This window comes from Prosopis cineraria, unplaced genomic scaffold, assembly GCF_029017545.1.
Source record: "Prosopis cineraria cultivar Desert tree isolate PC_DT_omini unplaced genomic scaffold, ASM2901754v1 PC4, whole genome shotgun sequence".
NCBI lineage: Eukaryota > Viridiplantae > Streptophyta > Magnoliopsida > Fabales > Fabaceae > Prosopis > Prosopis cineraria.
The window spans coordinates 17,122,491-17,144,742 of record NW_026555335.1 but is presented as its reverse complement, the minus strand read 5'-3'; the positions used below and the strand labels follow the sequence as shown (position 1 = coordinate 17,144,742).

Genomic DNA, 22,252 nt, shown 5'->3' with positions numbered 1-22,252 from the left:
TAGTCATGTGTAACTCTTTGATCTCATCCTTGAGTTTGAAGGAAAAAAATAATTTGAAAGTATCCTATTATCAAAATATACAATAGTAAATGACATTATTTATTTTAACTGTTCAAGAAGATCAGGCTGGTATAAATATTTTTCTAGAAGATGAATTAGCTATCAAAGATTTGACACCTGAATTGGAAATTTTAGATTGCTGTCCGCTAACCATTTTTGGTCTTGTTGAATACATATACCATGTCAAATAGCGTAAAGAGGAGAACATAATAATATTAGTGATATTAATGACTGAGCAAAGGCTTTGCATCAGATAGAAGATATATAACTAAAAGTCAATCCCAAGAAATTAATCTTTTCGGTTACCCTCTAATCTTTCTGGTTGCTGCAATTAACATTTGTTGTGATAGAAATCAACACATGACACCAGTTTTGATCAATACTTGGTTATGAATTCCAGAGGAGATGAAAGCTTCACTGCTCTACATATACAGTTGGCTGAATCATGAAGACTTTTTTCTTAGCCTCTCTGTTGCAGAAGTCGAACTCTTGTGTGAACAGACAAAAATCCTGGAAAATAGAACGACGGATGAAACATAGTTTTTCAAATTAGAGAAAATTACAAGATAAATCATTTTCATCATAAATTTAATCATCTTATGTTTTGGTGGATTATTCCATCGATGCTTTTTTATCATGTTATCTAATGAAGCTGGGCAGCACATGCCAAGTTTCCTATTATGTTTTGCTTCACTGGACTTCTACATCTCAAGAAACATATCAGTGAAGTTGTTTGAGAAGATACATACTCATTGTAAGAAACCAAGAAATTAAAATACTAAATTTGGATATAATTCCATTCAAATTTATCAAGAGGATTAAATATAGGGTTAAATGGAAGTGTTTGAAATTATAAACTTTCATTGAAGATACTCTGAAACTTGTGGGCTTGAATGATAAGATTTGCAGACTAATCATAGCATGCATTCAATCCTCTTCAATGCAAGTTCTATGAAATGGAGAATCCATAAACAATTTCAAGCCCTCTCGCAGATTACGACAAGGGGACTCGATCTCGCCATATATTTTTACTATATGAATGGAAAGATTGAACCATGTCATTAAGGACGCAATCGGGGGGAACTTGGAAGCCAATCCAACTCAATAATGCTGGTCTGGAATTATCCTACCTTTTCTTTGCTGACGACTTAGTCCTCTTTGGTGAAGTTTCAAGTCAACACGTGGAAACCATGTTGAATTGTATCAATTAGTTTTGCTTAGTCTCAAGCTTGAAAATGAATATCTTAAAGACGAATATGAGCACATATTCTAATGTGCATCTGTTGAGAGGCCTTGAGCTTAGCAGACTAATGGGAGTTGGACTCACAGGAGATCTGGGGAAGTACTTAGGTAGTCCTTTGCTTCATAAGAGAGCATCATATGTCAGTTTTGCAGCTCTTTTGGAAAAATCAAGGAAGAGACTCTCAAATTGGAAAGGTAAAATATCTAACTTTAGCAGGAAGAACAATATTAATCAAAGCTGTATGTCCTCTTTGCTTTACCCTCCTTTTACATGCAGAACGTGCTACTACCCAAGAGACTCGTCCATGATTAAAAAGGATTGTCGAATGTTCCTTTAGGGAAGAAATGATGAGGTAAGGAAACTACACCACTTATCTTGGGATATTGTTGCTTCTGATAGAAAGAAAGGAGGATTGGGCATTAGAAACCTTTGCAAACAAAATGAAGCACACATAATAAAATTATGCTAGAATCTAATACATAAGCAACAAGCATTATGTGTGCAAGTTCTGAAAGGAAAGTATGGTTGTGGCAACGCATTTCTTCCAATAGTCTAGAAGAAGCAAAATTCCTGTTTTGCTTGGAGAGGAATATCTGTAGTTTGGGAAAAATTCAAGACAAGAATTGGTAAGAAGATTGGAAGTAGTAAAATTACATCTTTCTTGTTTGAGAAGTTGTCAGAAATGCAAAAACCACTAATTTATCTTATCCCTAGATTAGAGGGATTTATCTCTCACCAAGAGACAGTTAGTGATTATGTGACTCAGTGGGGAGAATGTGATAAAGTTAAATCGAGAAGCTAGTTTAGTACTCTTGTGGTTGACCGTATAACTAGTGTACATCCACCCCGTAAGGAGAGAGAAGAGGATATTTTATCATGGAAGCCATCCTTGGATGGGTCTTTCTTTATAAAGTCTACCTATCATTTTCTTCTTGTAGGTAATGAAGCAGCAGATGACATTATCTGGAAATTGCTCTGGAGATGGCAAGTACCTAAAAAAATCAAGTCCTTCATGTGGATCTTCACCTATAGTAGAGTACACACAAAGCAACTAAGAGTTCATAGAGGCCTTTCAGATTCAGCCAACTACCCCTTCAATTGTAATTCCCCAAAGGACTCCATGCACTTGCTACGTGACTGCAGAAATGCTAAAGAACAATGGAGATCAGTGGAGTAAGGAATTTACACAAATGAGGAAATTGTCAATAATAAGGCGCCCAGAGCCCAATGCTTGTATTGCCTTATAAAGTAATGAGACAAAAACCCTAATACAAAAGAATTGTCTAATGGTTTGTACAAATAAGAATAAGGAATGAAATGATTATAGAGTCTATAAAATATCTACAGAACAAAAGACCTAAAAGACTAAGAACTGGGCCTTCTATTCACTGGGCTTAAACTGTAACCTTGTTTTGGGCTCACTTAGGGATATTCTAATATCCCCCTGCAAATGAGAGGCCGGGACTTTAACAAGCCCGAGTTTGTTTTTGAGTGAGAGGAAACTGGAATGTGTCATTGCCTTGGTAAAGAGATCTGCAATGTTTTCAGAGGAAGGATATACTGAACAAGAAGTTTCTAATCTAGTACACGATCTCTAATGTAATGAACATCAAGCTCAATATGCTTGGTACGAGCGTGGTATACGAGGTTCGAGGCTAGGGCAGTAGCTCCCAAATTATCACACCAAGCCATTGGAATTTGATTCAACTTCATCCCTAATTCTATAATTAGAGATTGCAACCATGCAAGTTCAGTTGCAAGATTTGCTAAAGACCTGTACTCAGATTCAGTACTTGATTGAGCCACTACCTGCTGCTTCTTGCCAGACCAGGCAATTAAAGAATTTCTAAAGAAGACACAGTGACCTCTAATAGATTCGCGATCATCCACACAGACTACCCAGTCAGTATCGAAGGAACCTTGTAAGTTGAGATATTTACTCGGTTTAATATGAAGAGTGAGATCTGTGGTCCCTTTTAAATATCATAGTAGCCTCTTGATTGCTTGCCAATGTGTATCTATTGGGGATTGAAGGAATTGACTGAGTTTATTGACTGTGGACATAATATCTGGTCTAGTGTTGACCAGATATTGAAGAGCTCCTATTGCACTTCTAGAAATCAAAGGATCTATGAGAGCAGTGCTATCATGAATAGACAGACTTTGATTAACTAACATAGGTATTGGGACAGGTGTACAATTTTCCATTCAAATTTTTTTGAGTAATTCTAGAAAGTATTTTTCTTGCTTCAAGTAAAGCCCAGAGGTATCTCTATATGCTTCAACCCCTAGGATATGATGAAATTCACTAAGATCTTTTAAAGGAAATAGAGTGTTTAGTTCTCTGATAAAAATAGAGAGCATATGAGGGTTATTGCTAGTGATGATTATGACATCCACATACACTAGACAAAACATCACATTATGATGCAATTTAAGAAAGAATAAGGAGCTATCACATCTGGAATGAACAAAATTCCAGTTTAGTAAAGTGCCTTTCAACCTGTCAAACCAAGCTCTAGGAGCTTGTTTTAGTCCATAAATAGCCTTGTTCAACAAACATAAATGATTTGGAAAACGTTTGTCAGTGAAACCCTCAGGTTGTCTCATCAACACCCTTTCTTGAAGATGACCATTCAAGAAGGCATTATTAATATCCAGCTGCCTTATTGGCCAATTGAAACATACTGCTATTGTGAGAACAAAACACAGTGTAGATGGTTTCAAAATAGGACTAAAAGTCTCTTCGTAGTCTATACCTGGGTGTTGTTGAAAACCCTTCGCCACCAACCGTGCTTTAGCCTTGTGAAAGGATCCATATGGTCCAAATTTTTTCTTAAAAATCCATTTGCAACCACTTGGTCTATCTTTCCCCATATGAGGTACTAAAATCCATGTTTTGTTTTTAATAAGAGCATTAAACTCTTCCACCATAGCCTCCTTCCATAGAGTGGATTTTAGGGCTGCTTGAGCATTGCTAGGTTCAATAGGAAGATCAGTTATACTAGTTACAGTAGCAAGACCAATATAGGCAGTCTTAGGCTTATAAATACCTGATTTACTTCTATAATCATGCCATGTTGATTTTTTTTCATTCGCATACTGATCTGATTGTCCCTCATCAGCAGCATTTCTGTTAGAGGAATTCACCTCTACATTTGATTGACTTTGCATATTATGGACTGGCAAAGATATTCTTGTATTTTTAGTATCATTTTTATCTTCAATTTCTTCAATTCTCACACAAGAGATTGGTGAAGTAGCTTCTGATCTTGATATATTGGCAGTAGTTGACTCACGAGCACAATAAGGTGATTTGATTGTTGATCCAGAATTTTCAACAGCAAGTCCTGGATTTGAACATTCTGGAATAGATAGTGGTGCTAATGGTTTGAAGAAAACTTGAGGATGAACTTCTTCATCAGGTATAAGCTTCTTGTTCAAAAATCCTTCTGAAAAAGGAAAAGAGAGTTCATTGAATTCACCATCTCTAAAAATGTAGACTTTTCCTATAGAGCTTAGACACCTATAGCCTTTATAATGATTACTATACCTCAAGAAAACACACTTGGCAGTACGAAATTGCATCTTGTATTGATTGTAGGCCCTTAAACAGGGATAACAAGCTGAACCAAACACTTTCAGATTAGCATAATCAGGATTTTTCTCAAATAACCTCTGATATGGTGATGAATCACTTAGAATAGGAGTTGGCAATCTATTAATTAATTCAGTGGCTGTATGAAATGCCTCCCACCAATAAGACGGAGGCATGTTAGCTTAAGCTAGCAAGGTTAGCCCCATTTCAACTATATGTCTATGCTTTCTCTCAACTCTACTATTTTAAGACGATGTATATGGACAAGAATGCCTGAAATGAATGCCTGCCTCTTGTAAGGTTTTCACAAAACTTCTATATTCTCCTCCCCAATCACTTTGGATAGCTTTGATTTTCCTCTCAAATTGATTTTTAACATATTGTTTAAATTTAGTGAACATCCGAAGAGCCTCATCTTTTGTTTTTAAAGGGAAAATCCAGCTGTGTCTGCTATAATCATCAAGAAAGAGTATATAATAGCGATACCTATTTAGAGATTTAATAGGAGAGGGTCCCCATAAATCAGTATGTATAAGGTCAAGAGGATTATGAGCTCGAAAAGTAGACACTTTGAAAGGCAGAGAATGAGATTTCCCAAATTTGCATGATTCACAAAATATAGGTTCTCTATTTCCATTCAGCTTCACATTACAAATACTAATAACTTCATTTAAAACCCTACTATTCGGATGACCAAGCCTGCAATGCCAAAGTCTCCTAATGAAATTGGAGTTAGAACTGGTAGTAGTATTATTCTTGTTGTAATCAACTTCTTCAGTCGAGAGAGCTTTGTGTGAGCCTCTAAAATTGTGTTGCTGCAACTGTACCTTCTTTGCATCAACTGTATACAACCCCTTGTCATTTCTCACCCCTTGAAGTAGTGTTGTTGCTGTATCATGTTTCTTCACAAGAGCAATGGAAGAGTCAAGGGATACTGTAGCAATGTTATCATCAAAAATCTTAGGAATACTGAGTAAGTTCTTCTTAGCTTTAGGGGCATAAAGAACATTAGTAAACACAACAGATTGTCCAGGTACATTCTAAATTTTAGAAGAGCCTATTTGTTCAACTCTCATAGGTTGACCATTGGCAACAAACAATTTAATCTTACCATCAGTGTTCACAGGATTGTCAAGTCTAGTTGAATCATTGGTGACATGAGCTGTAGCACTAGAATCCAAATACCAAGAATCATCATTAACTACTCTAGGAGAGGCATAGAAGATAGAGTTATGAGCAAATACTCCACCTTTAAATGAGTGTTTGTTATTACTTAGTGGCATGAAAGATCTGTCAAAGCATTTAAAATAATTTTTGACATGATGCCCAGGTTTGTCATAGAGAGCACAAGGTGTTTTATCACCTCCTCATCCAGATCTGCCCCTACCACAAGAGCCACGGCCTCCACGACCACCACGCCAGCTGCCACGAGATGAATCAGGAACAAACAGGTTAGCAAACTAAGCTGTAACAGTGCTTTGAGAAATTTGAAGGAGTTGGGTTAGCCGGGACTCATAAGCGAGTAAAGAGGCTTGAAACTCTAGCCAGTTCAAATTATCTTCTTTTGAGAGTTGAACAACAATGGGGTTATATTCCCTATCCAGTCCAGCTAAAATTTATAGGAGAAGATCAGCATGAGGCATGGGACTACCAACAAGAGCAAGACTCTTAGAAAGAGTTTTCACCTTTGAGAGATATTCTTGCATGGAGAGAGAGCCCTTTCTAGTTTATTGGAGTTTTGCTTTTAACATAAGCACTCTGGCCTTATTTTGGGCACCTGAAATGGCACGATCTGTGTGCCAAAGACCAACAAAAGAATTCACACCAATCATCTCAGATGATACGTCAACTGTCATAGAATTAAGGAGCCAACTGAATAGCAACTAATCGGCTGCCACCCAGTCCTCAAAGTCAGGATTTGGCTTAGAAACATCATCTTCAATAATGAACTGAAGGGGGCAAACACTAGTGCCATTAATGAACCCCTCAAGTTTGTGCCCCTTGATGGTGGGAAGAACATGATGAGACCAAATGGAGAAGTTGGTTCTGTCGAGTTTGACAAAACATGTTTGAGCCAAAGCAGTATTCCCAGAGGAGTTTTTGGGAAGATTAAGAGCTGAAAGAAGGGATGACGAAGAGGAGTGAGACTTGGAGGAAGTTTTTAGAGTGTGAGACCCTTCGTCAGCCATGGTAGATGCCTGGTAGCTCTAATACCAAGTAAGGAATTTACACAAATGAGGAAATTGTCAATAATGAGGTGCCTAGAGCCCAATGCTTGTATTTCCTTATATAGTAATGGGATAAAAACCATAATACAAAAAGAATTGTCTAACGGTTTGTACAGATAAGAATAAGGAATGAAAAGACTATAGAGTCCATAAAATATCTACAGAATAAAAGACCTAAAAGACTAAGAACTGGGCCTTCTATTCACTAGGCTTAAGCTGTAACCTTCTTTTGGGCTCACTTAGGGATATTCTAACAAGTGGGGTGCTAGGAACACATGTTGGTATTCTTCCAACTATACGGAGATGAATGAGTAAAGTGAAATCTAAAACAAAGCATTGGTAAACCCTTTACTCGTCAAATTCAGTGGTTTACTCTTTTTGGATATATATGCTAGGACATATGGACGGATAGATATAATTACCTTTTTGACAATCATGAGATTTTAAATGCCGTTGATGCTAAGAATAGTTTCTACAAAGCTTGCCTAGACAAAAACCTCAAAATGAGTCATTCTCTTTATGGAAATATTAGAGTGGTCCAAGACAAGTGGCAACCTCCTAATGCCTCGTTTGATACAATGGAAATGATTTTGATGGAAATGAAAATGACAATGGATATAAAGATGGAAATAGACATGGAAGTGGAAATGGAAATGAGATTTAAAAATATGTTTGGTATGTTCATGGAATCCTGGTATAATATTTAATTAATATATATATTTTAAATGTAAAAATATTAAAATACCCTCTAAAATCAGGGGGAAAAATCCCTCGACCACCTGCCTGAAAAACCACAGGCCAAATCTCCATCCAATCAATAGCAATAATTCAAAAAAAATCAAAACCTAGATTTAGGAACAAATCGATTATCTATGCAAAAGAATGAAGAAAGATGCAAATATACAAAAGATACAGGTGATGAGATCGATGCAAATATCCTATCTCTAGATCTGGTGCTCGCTATCGCTGTTGATGGAGATCATCGCCATCACCCTCGACGAAGAAGGAGTATGAAGAACAAGTGTTAGCTGTATTCTCTCTCCAAATTCGGTGCTTACCGTTACCATCGATGAAGGAGATGGAGAAGAGGTTGTCACTGTCGTTGTCGTCTTTGTCAAATCCGACAAGTCGATCATCAGAAGGTTGAGACAAGAGAGGGCTAATATAAAGAAGAAAAAATCGAGAGGGAGGGGTAAAAAATAAAAAATGCATCATGGAATTGCAAAACTTAATTTTTATTATGGAAATGATTTCCATCAATTTTGATGGAAATGAACTCCACATGGAAACTTAATTCAATCTAATTTTAGCCAACCAAATAGGATAAATTTTTAATTCCATTTCCATATCCATTTTAACCCTTCTAATACCATAATACTAAATAGGCCCTAAAGAAAACTTTGTAAGGCTTGATGTTGATAAGTCAGTCCTTCAAAATGGCCAATATGGATGTAAAGGAGCGATTCATAACAGTAATGCGAAGTGGCTAAGGGGTTTTAGCTACAAATTATCTTCAATTCCTCTAACAATTGTTGAAATTATAGGATTGATATAAGGACTAAACCTCTGTTAGAGGAAAGGGTACAGATCAATTGTGGCCTATCTTGACAATGCTAAAGCTATAAACCTAATCACAAGGGGTAATGATCAAATTCACCCTTTTTCAAGATGTGATTGAAAAAGGGAAGAATATGCTATAAAGGGAATGGAATGTTTCAATTAATTTCATGCATAGAGAGTTGAATTTAATGGCTGATGCTCTCGCTAAGTAGTCCCACAACATCACTTCTCCCTTTTGTATCTTTGATCAATTACCATCTTTTGTTACAAGAGATGCAAGTTGATGATTTATTTTTGTTTTTTGTTTTGTTTTGTTGGCTTTATTTGTACCATTTAGTTTTTACTATAAGTTTTAACTAATGTATGTCTCAACTTTTATTCAAAAAAAATTACAAACTCATTTTTGTTGCAATGTTGTACTTCAGCATTTTAAAATAGTGCAAATTATCTTACCATTAAAAAAATATTAACATTGACTGTTAGTTGACCAAAAATTTACTTTACACAATCTTAAAAACTATAGAAATGGACCAAGAAACTTTTCTAAATTTTTTTGTCATTTTTTTGTAATTTGTGAGGTCATTTTCTATAATTTTTTTTGGACAGTCAAATTTAATATTTGTTAACAGTAAGGGCAATATTGCACCATTTTGAAATGTTAAAGGGAGATATTGCATCAAAAATGAATCTAGAGTCCTAAACATTTCTAAACCTATAATTTAAAAGCAAATCTACCATTTAAACTTTAAATATATTGCCAAGTAATGAATTTTATTTAAAAATATGGTCTATATTTGCTTAGGTTAGCTATGGCATACCAAAATCAAACTTAATAGAAGCAATGTAAGAGAAATACATACCGATCAAATAATGGATCATGGTTGATTTATTTCTAATGAGTGTGATTCTTTGTAGATTCCAAATTCAATTGGGACAGCATAAGTATCAACTCATGGACATCATAAGTATCAACTCAGAATTTGGCAAAACAGATTGCATGATTGAAGAATCCTTCAACTTTTTTGTTGAAGGGAGTTGGTGTTGGTCATCATCATCATTATCAATATTTTGATGCCTCTTTCTTTGAGTACTACTTACCTTCAATTTCTTTTGAGGAAGGAAGTTTGTGTACTCTAAGACATATATTGGGCAAACTCCGCTTTCTCTGATCAAGCAATCAATGAACTCAAATCCCTATTCTTTAATCAAAATATTGCCAAACCTAAATTCAAATCTAAGCTCCTCATCATTACCATTTCCTCTTCGTCGAAGTTTTTGCAGTATGAGCTTACAAAAGAGGGGATCATACCATAGAAAAAGATCATTTGAATTCAATTCTATCATTGAATAATGCCATCCTGTTGGACCCTTTAAATAGAAGCCACAATTTCTCCTACGATATAAACTGACTTTACATGAGGAGTGACATATATCCCTTTCTTTTGAGGAGAAATGAGGTATAACAAAGTAGAAAATAAAGCCCATTACGTTGTCAAGATCTAAAGGTAGCTGAACACTTACACATAAGCTCATGAACAGTGCTATCTTTGAACTTTTGCTTGTAAACCACTTTGGAACAACACTTCCTTCAAAATTGCTACATTTTCCTTGCTTCAATGAGGATCTAGCATATTCTAGTATTCCACTAAGTGAATGCTCATCAACATCATGACATGACTCATTTTAGGTACCTAACTTTGATTCTGATTCCATTTGTTGAAGCAAGTTGTAATATTCTGAAGCATATATTGGGCAAACTCCACATTCTACAATCACATCATTAGCTGACTTTCCTTTTTGGATTAGCTCAAAAAACTTCTTCCTGTATGTAACCATCGTGAATTCAAACGACACTTTTGTTCTGCAATTGGTGTTTTGATCGTCTATTGTTTTGTAGAAGTTTATGAATGTGCTGGGATCATACCATAGAAAAACATTATCTGAATTAAATTTTGTTATTATCATATGAAATTTTGAGTATTCTGCTTGTTTACCATCATAATAAAGTTGGCATTGCAACTCACCTCCAGAATGATGAGAAAGAACAGAGTAGAAAATGAAGCCAATAAGATTGTTCATAGTTGAAGGAAGCTCAATAGTTATATAGTTGGAAGCCTTTGTTCCTTGATTGAATCTAAACCACTCTGGAACTTCTCTTCCAGGATAACAAACACCACCTCTTCATTTTGTGTACACTAATCTCTTCAATGAGAAATAAGCACATTTTGTAACATGCGATAAAGAATGGTTCCCTAATTTCAAGCAATCTTTGAGAAATAGAAACCTCAAATGTGGTGCAAAAGTTACTGAAGTAGGTATAATCTTTAGTGATGAGCAATCATTGGCAAAAATAGTTTTAATAGAAGGTGGCATTTCTGGTAGAGAATGAAGTCTTCTACAATTTCCCAAGTAAATGTATTTTAGCTTTGAAAGATGCTTGATGCTGGTAGGCAAGCTCTCCATATTACTTCCTTTTAAATCTAATGAAGATAATGAAGATAAGGAGTCGATCATTTTAGGGAATTCATACAACTGTTCACAACCCTCAAGAATAAGCTCTTTAAGATTTCTGAGATAACTAATTAAGGAACATGGTGTTAAGCCCATCATTATTTCATCTGCCAATAGTGAAGATTCAATAAGAGAAGTGAGTTGTAGTATCTTTAATGATATGCAAGCACGGGCATGTAATACTTGAATGGATGGTGGAAGCTCTGGTAAAGATTGAAGGCTCTTGCAATTGCTTACATAAAGACGCTGTAGCCTTGAGAGATGCTTAATATTGTTTGGAAGTTCAGTTAACTTGCATGTCCCATTCAAATAAATTGATTTTAGAGATAGTAAAGCATCAAATAAGGTATGTAGTTTTGATTTGTCAATTATTTCTCCACAATCATAAAGATGAAGCTCTTGAAGAGATTTTAGCCAACAAATCTCATTAATTGAAAGATTCTTTAGAGTTGAGCCATTGAGAGAGAGTACCTGCAGTTTCTCCATACGCCTAATTGATGAGTCCAATATCTCAATGCCTGTTTCATTTAGCCTTAAAAAAAATAGTTTGTCAAAAGATAATGAAAATTCCTTGAGATTAAAGCAACCATTAACAACTAGGCGTTTGAGAGATTTTGAATGACTCTCAGTTTTCAAACTCTTTAGCTTTCTGCATCCATAAAGATCCAAATCAACCAATCTTAGGAGTGATAAAATAGATGGATGAAGATGGCATAAATTTTCACACCATGAAAGATAAACTCGTTCAAGATTTTGAGCCGTCAAGAGATCTGGCAACTCTATCAATTGTTTGCATCCATGAAGGATTATCATCCTTAAATTCGTCAAGTTCTGCACCAATTAAAATGAAAAATCTTAAATTTTAGTTAAATTGTAGGGGGGAAAATCAAAGCTCATATTTCTATGTTATACCTGCACTCCATTCCATAGTTTTTTTAGTTGGCTATTAGGCATGTGAAGTTCACCTAGCTTCTCAGCACAAAATGACAATGGTAGAGACTTTGAAGGAAAATTGTCCCACCAAATATACTTGATTGAATTGGAAAATGACTCAAGCCTTGAGGGAAGATTCACAACACATGATCTCTTTTCCCGCAGTGAATAGAGTTTCAAAAACCTTAAATTAGTCATCTTTTTAAAGGTATCAGCATTTAATTGTAAGTCTCTAATTTGAGACAAATCTAAACTTATTCCTTGAATTGCAGCACTTCCTTGAAAAAACAAAAATCCAAAAGAAAATGATTATATTGCTTTATATTTACATTTTTTCCACATGTCAATTAGAAAGGTTGTTTTTTACCTGATTATTTTTTAGTACATCATAGATCTCATCAGGATTCCATAGTCGACTACGTCCTCCAGGATTTTGCATACACTCTTGATGAACAATTTCGAAAGCCATTGCTTGAATTAAATCATGCATTTGCACTTGATGGTGGTCAATACTAATTAGTGACTTATCTATAAGGGTTCTCAAACCAATGCTTCCATGAAAGCCAAAGCTCTCTAAGCTCTCTAATGTTGCTATTATATGATCTATAGATTCACCTTTGAAAAAGCAAGCAATATCTAGAAATATCTCTTTCTCTTCATTATCAAGTCCATCATAGCTCAGTTTTAACGTTGCTTGAATATCTTGATGGGTTGCCCTTTCTAATTTTCTCAACATACTTTCCCATTCCTTTACAGTTTTGGAATGTAGAAATGAACCCAATATTGTTCAGGCTAAAGGATTGCCTCGGGCATAAGCAACTTCTTTTTCAACTTGTTCTTTATATTCACTTTTGTAACCATCTTCGCAGAAGGCTTTAAGGTTGAAAAGCTTAAGTGAATTACTATAGCCCAATGCCTTTGCTTTGTGTATTTTTTCAACTCTTCCATCAAGAACATGCTTATCTCTACTTGTTATTATGATTTTATCACCAGGTCCCAAAGGAGGAGCTTCACGTTCTAAATAATCTAATTGACTTGTGTTGCTAACATCATCAAGGACAATCAAAAATTTTTTATGACTAAGCCTTTCAAGAGATGTATCATTTAATAGTTCATGGAAAAGTTTATCATGAATATAGTTTAGTCCATGCTTTTCTGACTCCTCTCTAAAATTTTCCAAGAAGTAGCACTTATCAAATTGAGAGTGAAATTTGGCGAACACAACCTTAGCCATGGTTGTTTTACCTATTCTGCCCATACCCCAAATTCCAACTATTGAGAATCTTTCTAGCAAAAGTTCAATATGATAAGAATTTTCATCAATTCCAACAATATTTGCTAGTGCACTTGAAGATTGATGGTTTAGCATTTTGATAATGTCATTAACAATATTTTGAATGAGTTTTGCTTCATCCCTGATATTAGACGAATAATTGAAAAGAAAGAAAGTGTCAATGTATTAAATAAAAATGAATTAATAAACAATTTATTAAACAAAGTGACAACCAATTGAATATTGTATTTGTTTTTGAGTGACATGATTACATTATGACAAATTGACCACCATATTATAGAAAAAAAGATTATTTATCCAAATACTACGCATTAAAAAATATTTACCATGATACTATAGATTTAAAAATGAATTTGATTGATACTAAGTTGAAATTTTCTCTCTTGGCATGGCCAGTGTAAAACTCAATGAATATGAAACCAAGTCTTGCATCATTAATTTAATAAGAAAAGGGGTGTGTCAGGCGTCTGAGGCAAGCTTGGCAACTATGGTCTCTACCCAACCCTATCCCCCTCCTCTCTTTCTTCCCTGACAGTAGCTCTCTAATGATCTAAAATTCAATTGGAATAGAGGTTTATGTTAAGGTATTTTAAAATATGTATATATACATATATTCTGTACAAATTCTACACATAGAAAAGTTGGTCTAGTGGCAAATGAGCCAGTCTTTTATTAGAGTTGAAAATAAAGATCGAACTTAAAGGTCCTGTTTAAATAAAGGTTCGGGCTTTAAAAATAATTTTTTTAAAGTAATCGACCCTAAGGGCTTGGCCCTAACAAGCACTATAAAAAAGAACTCGGGCTTGGGCGGCCCTTCAAGCCCTGTTGTATTATTATTGTTATTATTATTTTTTGGTGCAACACGTGTTTGAAGCCAATGACCTGCTCACCTGATCCTACACACATTATATTATTATTAATTTTAATTTATTTTAAAATTAATTTAATATAATTTAATAATATTAGTGTATAGTATAAAATTTTTGATATTTTTTATTTTTTATAACTATTATGTTTGTGTATTTATAAAATAATTTTTTTAATCAAAATTTAAATTTTATTACTAGACTTCTAAACATATGTTGTTTAATTTTTGAAAAATTATGAGAATTTTAATTTTTTAATTTTAAAATATTTTAATTAATTTATAATGTTTAATTTTATTTTAATTTTTTTATTTTTTAAAAAAGAGCTTGCGAGCCTTACCTTAAGCCTTTTATATAAAAGCTGGGTTTAAAAAACAGGATTCAAAATCAAGAACCGAACTTTAAAATTTAGACTTTTAAGAGTCAGACTCACCTGTACTTCCAACTTTATCTTTTATCAGGCAGGTCTGAGGTTTGATTCTTTTGGATTTTATTTTCCATCCTTGTGAAATTACTATATTGCCCCCGCCTCAATCAGATTATTTCCCCCTTTCTTCTTTCCTCTTCCCCAACCTAACACCTTTACTCGCGAGAAATCCCAAATTCCTCTGCCCAGCGATCTCGGTTCACCGCCTTTCTCATTCTACTGTCGCCGTCGGTGACGTTAGTGTGCCAGAAATCCTCACCTCCCTTCTGTTTCCTGCGTCTCATTCTCTATTCGTGCCTTTGCCGTGATTGTCGCCCTGTCGTTTGGCTGTGTTGCGTTGCTGTCATTCAAGTAGCCGTGGGGTGTACCAGCTTCTTTCTTTCCTTCTCCTTCTTCATTTGACCTCCTCCGTTCTTCCTCGTCCTTTCATCTGTATGTCGCCGGCGCATGTGTGAGGAGGGGTTCAGTTCGTCACTGCTGCAAGTCTTCGCTGGGTGCGTTAGATTCTTTTTTCTCCCCTGTTTGCACTATCTTTTTTTTTTTTCCTAGTTGACATCGGCTAGTATGTGGGAGCTTCGATCTCTTTTTACCGTTCCTCCTTTCTTCGGCGGGGTGCGTGAGGAGCATCTTCTTCTTTCTTCTCCTTGTCCGTACAGCCAGCGTCTCTCTCTCTCGTTCCTTCTCTGCTCCTGCTGTCGCTGTTGTGGTGAGGAGCTATGATGCCTTCTCCTTCTTGTTTGCCCGTGTATGTGGGAATGTTTAAGAGGTTAAAATTGTAATACCCACTTTACTGGTGCTGTGTGCGTTTGATGGCTATGGTCATGCATTTCTCCTTTTTAATTACCGTGAGAGGTGAGGAGATGGAATTGGTTTTCTTTGAGATTAAAAGTGATTTTCTTGTCTGAGGAATGGAGTCCAAGACGCTGACTGGTTGTAATAATTATATTGGAGAATTTTGGAAAATGAAAGTGAAGAGGAGGGACTTGGAACATTAGTCTGAGTCTGAGGTTGATGATTGTAAGGTGATTGATAAAATATTGTTAAGAGAGGAATTTTGTTTGAAAATATAATTTTTATAATTTAATTAACTCTTGTATGAAAAATATATCTAATTTGGATGTTATTAATTTTTGAATTTAACTTAAATGTTGTAAAGAAATTTAATTATGAAATGATGATGAGGTTATGTGTAGCCAATTGAATTTTTAAGGAGTTATGGGTTGTTGAGCGACAGTTGGGCAAGAGAATTGAATGTTAAAAGCTTATTATGGTTTGAAAATGACGTACATTTTGTGATTTGATACAAAGCTCGAAGAGGAGATTATATATTAACCAAGACTTTATCTATTAAAAACTATAAAACATTTTTAACTTTATTTTATTTAAAAAAATAGTTAATTATTTTTAAACTAATCTTATTTTATCATATTTATTTTATTTAATAAGATATTTTATCTTAAAAAAATATAAAGTGATTTGTTCAATAGGAATATTTTTAAAAAAAAAAGACAATAATTATATTTAAAAATTAAAAATATTTTATATTTTTTTAACATCTAACCCTAAAATAATGCTTTATATTTTTTAACAGAAGAAATAATTAGCTATGGCTATTGAGCAACCTTTATATGTAAAGTCTTGGTTTTAAGATTTCAAAGCTATTATAGTTAATTATTGGTGGTAATAATATGGAAGGGAATTATTAAACTTTTTGAAAGTCTATTAAAATCTTATATATTTTATAGGATGTTTGGAAGGGGGGAAATTCGATTAAAGTTATAAAAGGTGAATTTTAAATTTTTAAAACACTTTACGTAAGTGAATAATGTCCTAGTAGCTTTTTGTAAACCTATTTTCCTTGAAACTTTAATTAATCATATCCATATTTAATATGCTTATTTAATGTTATGATTTAATTTTTCATCAACTACTATCTTAAAATTCTTGCATCACGTGAATTTTATGAAAGAATTTAAACTAGTTTTTCGAATGGATGTTCATAAAGTATTATCATGTTAATATTGATTGATCTTATGGTTTAAAAGAATAAGTATTATTACTACAATTCAAGCATGGGAGATTTATTTGAAATTGTTATATGATGATTATGATGTGAATAGATAAACCTATTTATTTTCTTTTTAGACCCATGCATACTTGGTTTAAATTGAGACATGATTTTAGAACGCTGGCTGCTAATGACAGTTTTATTAACTCTTGGTGTACCAAAGTTACATATGTTGAAAATTGTGATGTAGGGCCAATAATTATACTATATATATTGTTATTTAATAAATTTCTCTTTTGTTATCATATCAATTGTATGTTCACTTTGATAACTATATTATTGGACAAACTATAGTGATTATCCTAAATGTCCTTGGTCGGTCATTTATAAGGAATTATAAATGAAACAAGACTAATATAACTTTGATTAATTATATAGATATAAATCAAAGTTGTAGGTATTTGAAAGAGTACAAGGTGCTAGGCCGACTCGCTATGAAAAAGTTGCATGTTATAAGTTATAAGCTTATCTCATATGTAACCATATCATTAAGCCTTTTGACTTGAGATTATCATAGATTCCTACATGATAACCACTAAACTTTGACCTAGTCAAAAGTTATCTTTAACCGAGTGATCATAGAAGATATGATTTAGTTTAGTAATATTCATGTAGAGAATTATGAGTGATCAAGATGAAATTTGTCCTTCATATTGATTGAGAGATATTACTGTGCCCCTCGATAAGTAAAATTAAGAAAATATATGGTTATACTACAATAAAAAGGTTTTTTTTTTCATTTTTATATCAGTCCACTCAAAGATCAAGAAAATAACATTTAGGTAAAGGAGAATGATAATTTCATGTCTCATACTTGACTGAAATACCGCATGATAAAAAGATGTGAAATGGTTATATGATAGGTTACATCGAATCATCGATTCCTATGTAAATTAGGTAATTATAATGTCTTATTAGAGGACACTTATAACTTATGGGCTAATGTCATAATTAGCTTATTGCAAACTTCATATGAGCCTATAAGGTTGCATACAAAAACAGCTAAACTTGAGATATAATGTCCAAATTTATTGAATATAGAATATATCTAGATTCAATAAATGTAATATAGGATAAATGAATTATATATATATATATATATATTTAAATATTTATTTGATAAATATTTATATGTATTTATATGAAAAATAAAATTCAAAATATAATTTTATATATATTTGAAATATATATGTATATTTAAATTATAACATATATATATATATATATATATTTATTTATTATATATACACATATGTGTGTATTTTCATGTATATATATATAGATAATATGTATATCTAATATATATTATATTATATTATATTGTGTTAGTTTTAAATTTAATTTTACATGATAGATTAAATTTAATAACTAACATGATATGAGAAAATATCATGTCAGTTTTATAATTTAAATTTATAATATAAATTTAAATTAAATATGATATCATGGATTAAATTTATAAAATAAATTTAATTAAATTTTTATTGGCTCATTAAAGGAAGATTAAAACCCTAATCCATATAAATGATAGATAAGGGGGTGTGCTTCCCAAGTGAGAGTTAGAAATAGTCTTGATGGCCAAATACCTTGAAAGCCGTAAAATACCTTAAAGAAAGAGTAGAATGATGTTCAAAGATGAATGGATGTTGGGAGTGCTAGCACATTTTTGAATTAGAGAGCTGTTCGTGTGGATATCGGTAAAGGGAGCAGATCTACGTTATCAGCTTCTGAGATCCAAACTCTTGTACAGAACACACGTGAAATTTGAAACTTAAAAGGTAATTCTTCTATCCATCTTAACTTAAACAAGTTCGTTCAGTCTATATTGGGATAAAAATTTTAAATTTTTTAATCTTCTACTGCGCCTCTCTATCCAACAAAATCCTAACTAGCTTGGTATTCATAGGCACCATACTCACGCTTGTTTCATAGGCCTCCTTTTGCACTTGTTTCGTGGCTCCTTCCGCACTTGTTTCATAGTCTTCCATCGTGCTTGGTTACTTATTCTTATAAACTGTATGTCGACACTTGTTAGTTACTTACCCTCATGAATTTTGTGTCCATGCTTATTAATTATTTGATAAAATCCCATAAAAATATGAAATTTTGTAACTTATTGTTCTTAAAAATTGATTTTTACTAAGAAGCTATTTGCTGGTCTGTTCATGGAATTTTTTTTTTAGAAAAAGAATGAATTATATAGTTCAGTTGTTTAAGGCAAATGTTATAAATTGGACATTAACTTGATTTCTTTATTACCTATAATCGGTTATGTATGTATTTGCTTTACATATTTATATACGATTTTTTGAACTAAGCAACATGTGTTTTTAACATGATAATGGTTATTATTGTGGAATTCATAATTTATATATAATATATATTGTCTCCTTTTTCTTTCTTTAAATCTACAATGGGACATTATTCACCCAAAGATAAATTTTTTGTCTCAAATTTATTAGTCAAAACCAAACCTTTTACTAATATTGAGGGGCTTATAGCTGTGTTGAGTGGAGATTTACTTGAAAATTATCTTCTTTTGATGTAATTATAAGAATTTTATGTAATTTATTTTAAATATCATTAGGTGTTCTATATAGGCTAGCTAGGCTTTTTATTTGGTTGTATACTCTACTTATTGGCTAGATGGGATTGTGCTCATTATTAATAAGATATTCTGCTTGTAAATTGTATTGTGGGATTTTTGGAAAGGTTTTAATTATAGGGGAAGTGTTGCTAAGATTTCTACAAAATTGTTAAGCTTTTTTCGTTTAGATGAAAATTATCAAGGATTTTCTAATTTTAATATAAAATAGAATTAAGGTCTAATTTTATCCTTATACTTATTTTTTAGAAATGTTGGGCATCCTATACTCTTAAGTGGGATAATTTTATCCTTAAACTTTTTTTTTAAGAGCAAAAAAACCCCTTCTATTAGTCAGCTATTAATTTTTTTATTTTTCTACTGACGTATCATGTACGCGCCCACACATAGTGACAGTATAAGACTTTGATCATGTCTTTTGGTGCTAATTTGCCCTTGAATTTTTTTTAAGAGTAATGAACACCCTAAAATCTTTTTCTAAAAGCGCTGGGCACCTTGAAGTCTTGTTAAAATAAAATTTAATAAATGTTGTTAAAATTTTAAGTATTTTAATATTTAATAATTTAAATATTATTATTTAAAATATTACACCATCCAATTTAATATTTTAATATTTTGTATACCTTATAATTTTGCGTTAAAATGAATGGATGAAACTCAAAATTAGTGAAATTTTTTTTTCTCTTATTAAGTAACATTTTTTCTCATCTCTCCATTTTTCTCTTATTAAGTAACATTTTTTATAGCACATTAATGAAATAAATTGATATCTTTTAAATAAACATTTTTGTGACATATTGTTAGTCCTGATTTATCATTTTTTTTTATTTTATTCCTAAAATTGCAATGTATAGAAAGTATTAAATTTGGGCATTGCAATATTTTGAAGAAAATCATTAATTAACCAAACAAATTACAGAAAATGATTTCAAAATTTAAGGAACTTAATTAATATTAAAAATACAAGTAAGTTTATATATGCACAAAAAGCATAACAATTTGGGCACTGTTTCGGAAAAAAGATTGAAGATTGATATATAAAAAATAAAAATTTTATAAATTTATAAAATGTTAGTTTGAGTTGTTAATATTTAAAAAATAATTTATAAATTTTGAATGAATATTTATAAATAATGATATTTAAATTATTAAATATGAAAATATTAATATTTTAGCAATATTTATTAAATTTTATTTTAATAAGACATCAAGGTATTTCGTACTTTTAGAAAAAGACTTTATGATGTTTAGCGTTTTTAAAAAAAGAGTTTATAGATAAATTAGTACCAAAGGATTTCTACCCAAAAAAAATTAGTACCTAAGGACATGATCAGAGTTTTACTTTGTCACTGTGCATGAACTCCATGCACATGCCATCTCAATAGAAAATGGCACAATTAACGGCCTCCTAATAGCAGGGCATTTTTTGAACTCAAAAATTATTTTAGGAAAAAAATTTCCTCACTTAAAAATATAAGGTGCTTAGCGTTCCTAAAAAATAAGTATAGGAAAAAAATTTATCTTTAACCCAAATATAACCATGTTTTAGAAATGGATTAACTTCTTGATTTATGGCTTAAAAAGTATGTCATATTAGTAATTTTTTTTCCTTGTAGAACCTTGCATCGTAAGCTTTAGCTTGGTGCAATTGATATCCTAAACATGGGCTAGCCCAAATAAATAAATAAATATATATATATATTTATATTGTACTGGACATCCAAAATTATTATTCACTGCCAGTTAATTAGATGCCCGGTCAGCTAATATGAGAACACTTGCATGAATTCATGAAAACAAAACGCAATTTATATGATCAGGAAGATGAATCAAAGGAAAAAAATTATGAAACAATGATTCAAAGATTTAGTCTTAGAGAATGAAGACTGACCTCCAGTTCTGAGAGTCCCAACCAGCTAAACTTGCAATTTCAAAAAGGGCTCGTCTCCATTGGTCCACCTTCTCTGGGTTTTGCCTCGAATGTTTTGCAAATGCTTCCTCATAAGATCCTCTTTGATTGCGTACATGAGATGGCTCCACTTTGTAGAAAATGGGAACCACAAGCTGTCCGTTAACCTCTTTGCACTCAAGGATCTTGACGAGTTCATTCAAGCACCATTTGGAGGAGGCATATTCCTTGGATAAGATTACAACAGCGATGCTTGAATCCTCGATTGCTTGGATGAGTGATTTGGATATGTCATCGCCTTTTGGGAGCCGATAATCTATGTAGGTCTCTATACCTCTCAGGCATAGCGCTGCATGGAGATGGCTGGTGAAGGATCTGCGAGTGTCCTCACCTCTGAAACTCAGAAACACTTCATGCTTCTTGGAAGACGAAGATGACGAAGCTGCAGCACCCATGGCTTTCTGATCAAACTATATTCAAAATATGCAGAAAACAGATCTCTCTCTCTCTCTCTCTGTGATCTCTTCCCACTTTCTTCTTTGCTGAGAAATGGCAATAGTGATGAAGGAGGATGGCAGCGAGTTTTAAGCTTCAGATTTGATTGACTTTCTAAGCTTTCAAGAGCGCCAAATGAACGGCATTTTTTTTTTTTTTTGCCAACAAATGAACGGCATTTGAAACTTAACACTTTTCACAATGGAATACATCTCATCTCCATGCGGTCGCCCACCTTTATTTATTTATTTATTTATTTATTCCTAGACGCACGTTACTTGTGACAATGATATGAATGAATTAGATGCGGCTCCATGTCTATAAGGAATTTTTAACATGTTTTATGAGAATTAAAAAAAAATTTTAAAATTTATTAACTATATTTTAAAATTAACAATTTATCAATTTCTCTCTATTAAATATACATAGTTTAACAATATATTTTTCTCTCCAAT

General features: G+C 32.8%; 1 protein-coding gene across 2 annotated transcripts; it reads right to left on the bottom strand.

The window, feature by feature from the left end:
* Positions 1-387: 387 nt before the first annotated feature.
* Positions 388-21,950, bottom strand: LOC129310167 (TMV resistance protein N-like). Of its 2 annotated transcripts, none has more exons than XM_054952037.1 (2): positions 21,285-21,950; positions 388-570 (listed from the first exon to the last, which is right to left on the bottom strand). In XM_054952037.1, the coding sequence occupies exons 1-2, from the start codon at positions 21,755-21,757 to the stop codon at positions 504-506; spliced, it is 540 nt and encodes a 179-aa protein (XP_054808012.1). In that variant the 5' UTR covers positions 21,758-21,950; the 3' UTR covers positions 388-503. The 2 variants fall into 2 exon arrangements, with proteins under 2 accessions (XP_054808012.1, XP_054808013.1); XM_054952038.1 differs by lacking the exon at positions 388-570 and adding an exon at positions 11,692-12,031.
* Positions 21,951-22,252: the final 302 nt, after the last annotated feature.

Coding starts and splice junctions, on each gene's coding strand:
- LOC129310167 (XM_054952037.1), bottom strand. CDS start 21,757: ATGGGTGCTGCAGCTTCGTCATCTTCGTCTTCCAAGAAGCATGAAGTG. Junction 571..21,284: donor TGGGACTCTCAGAACTGGAG/GTCAGTCTTCAT, acceptor TCTATTTTCCAG/GATTTTTGTCTGTTCACACA.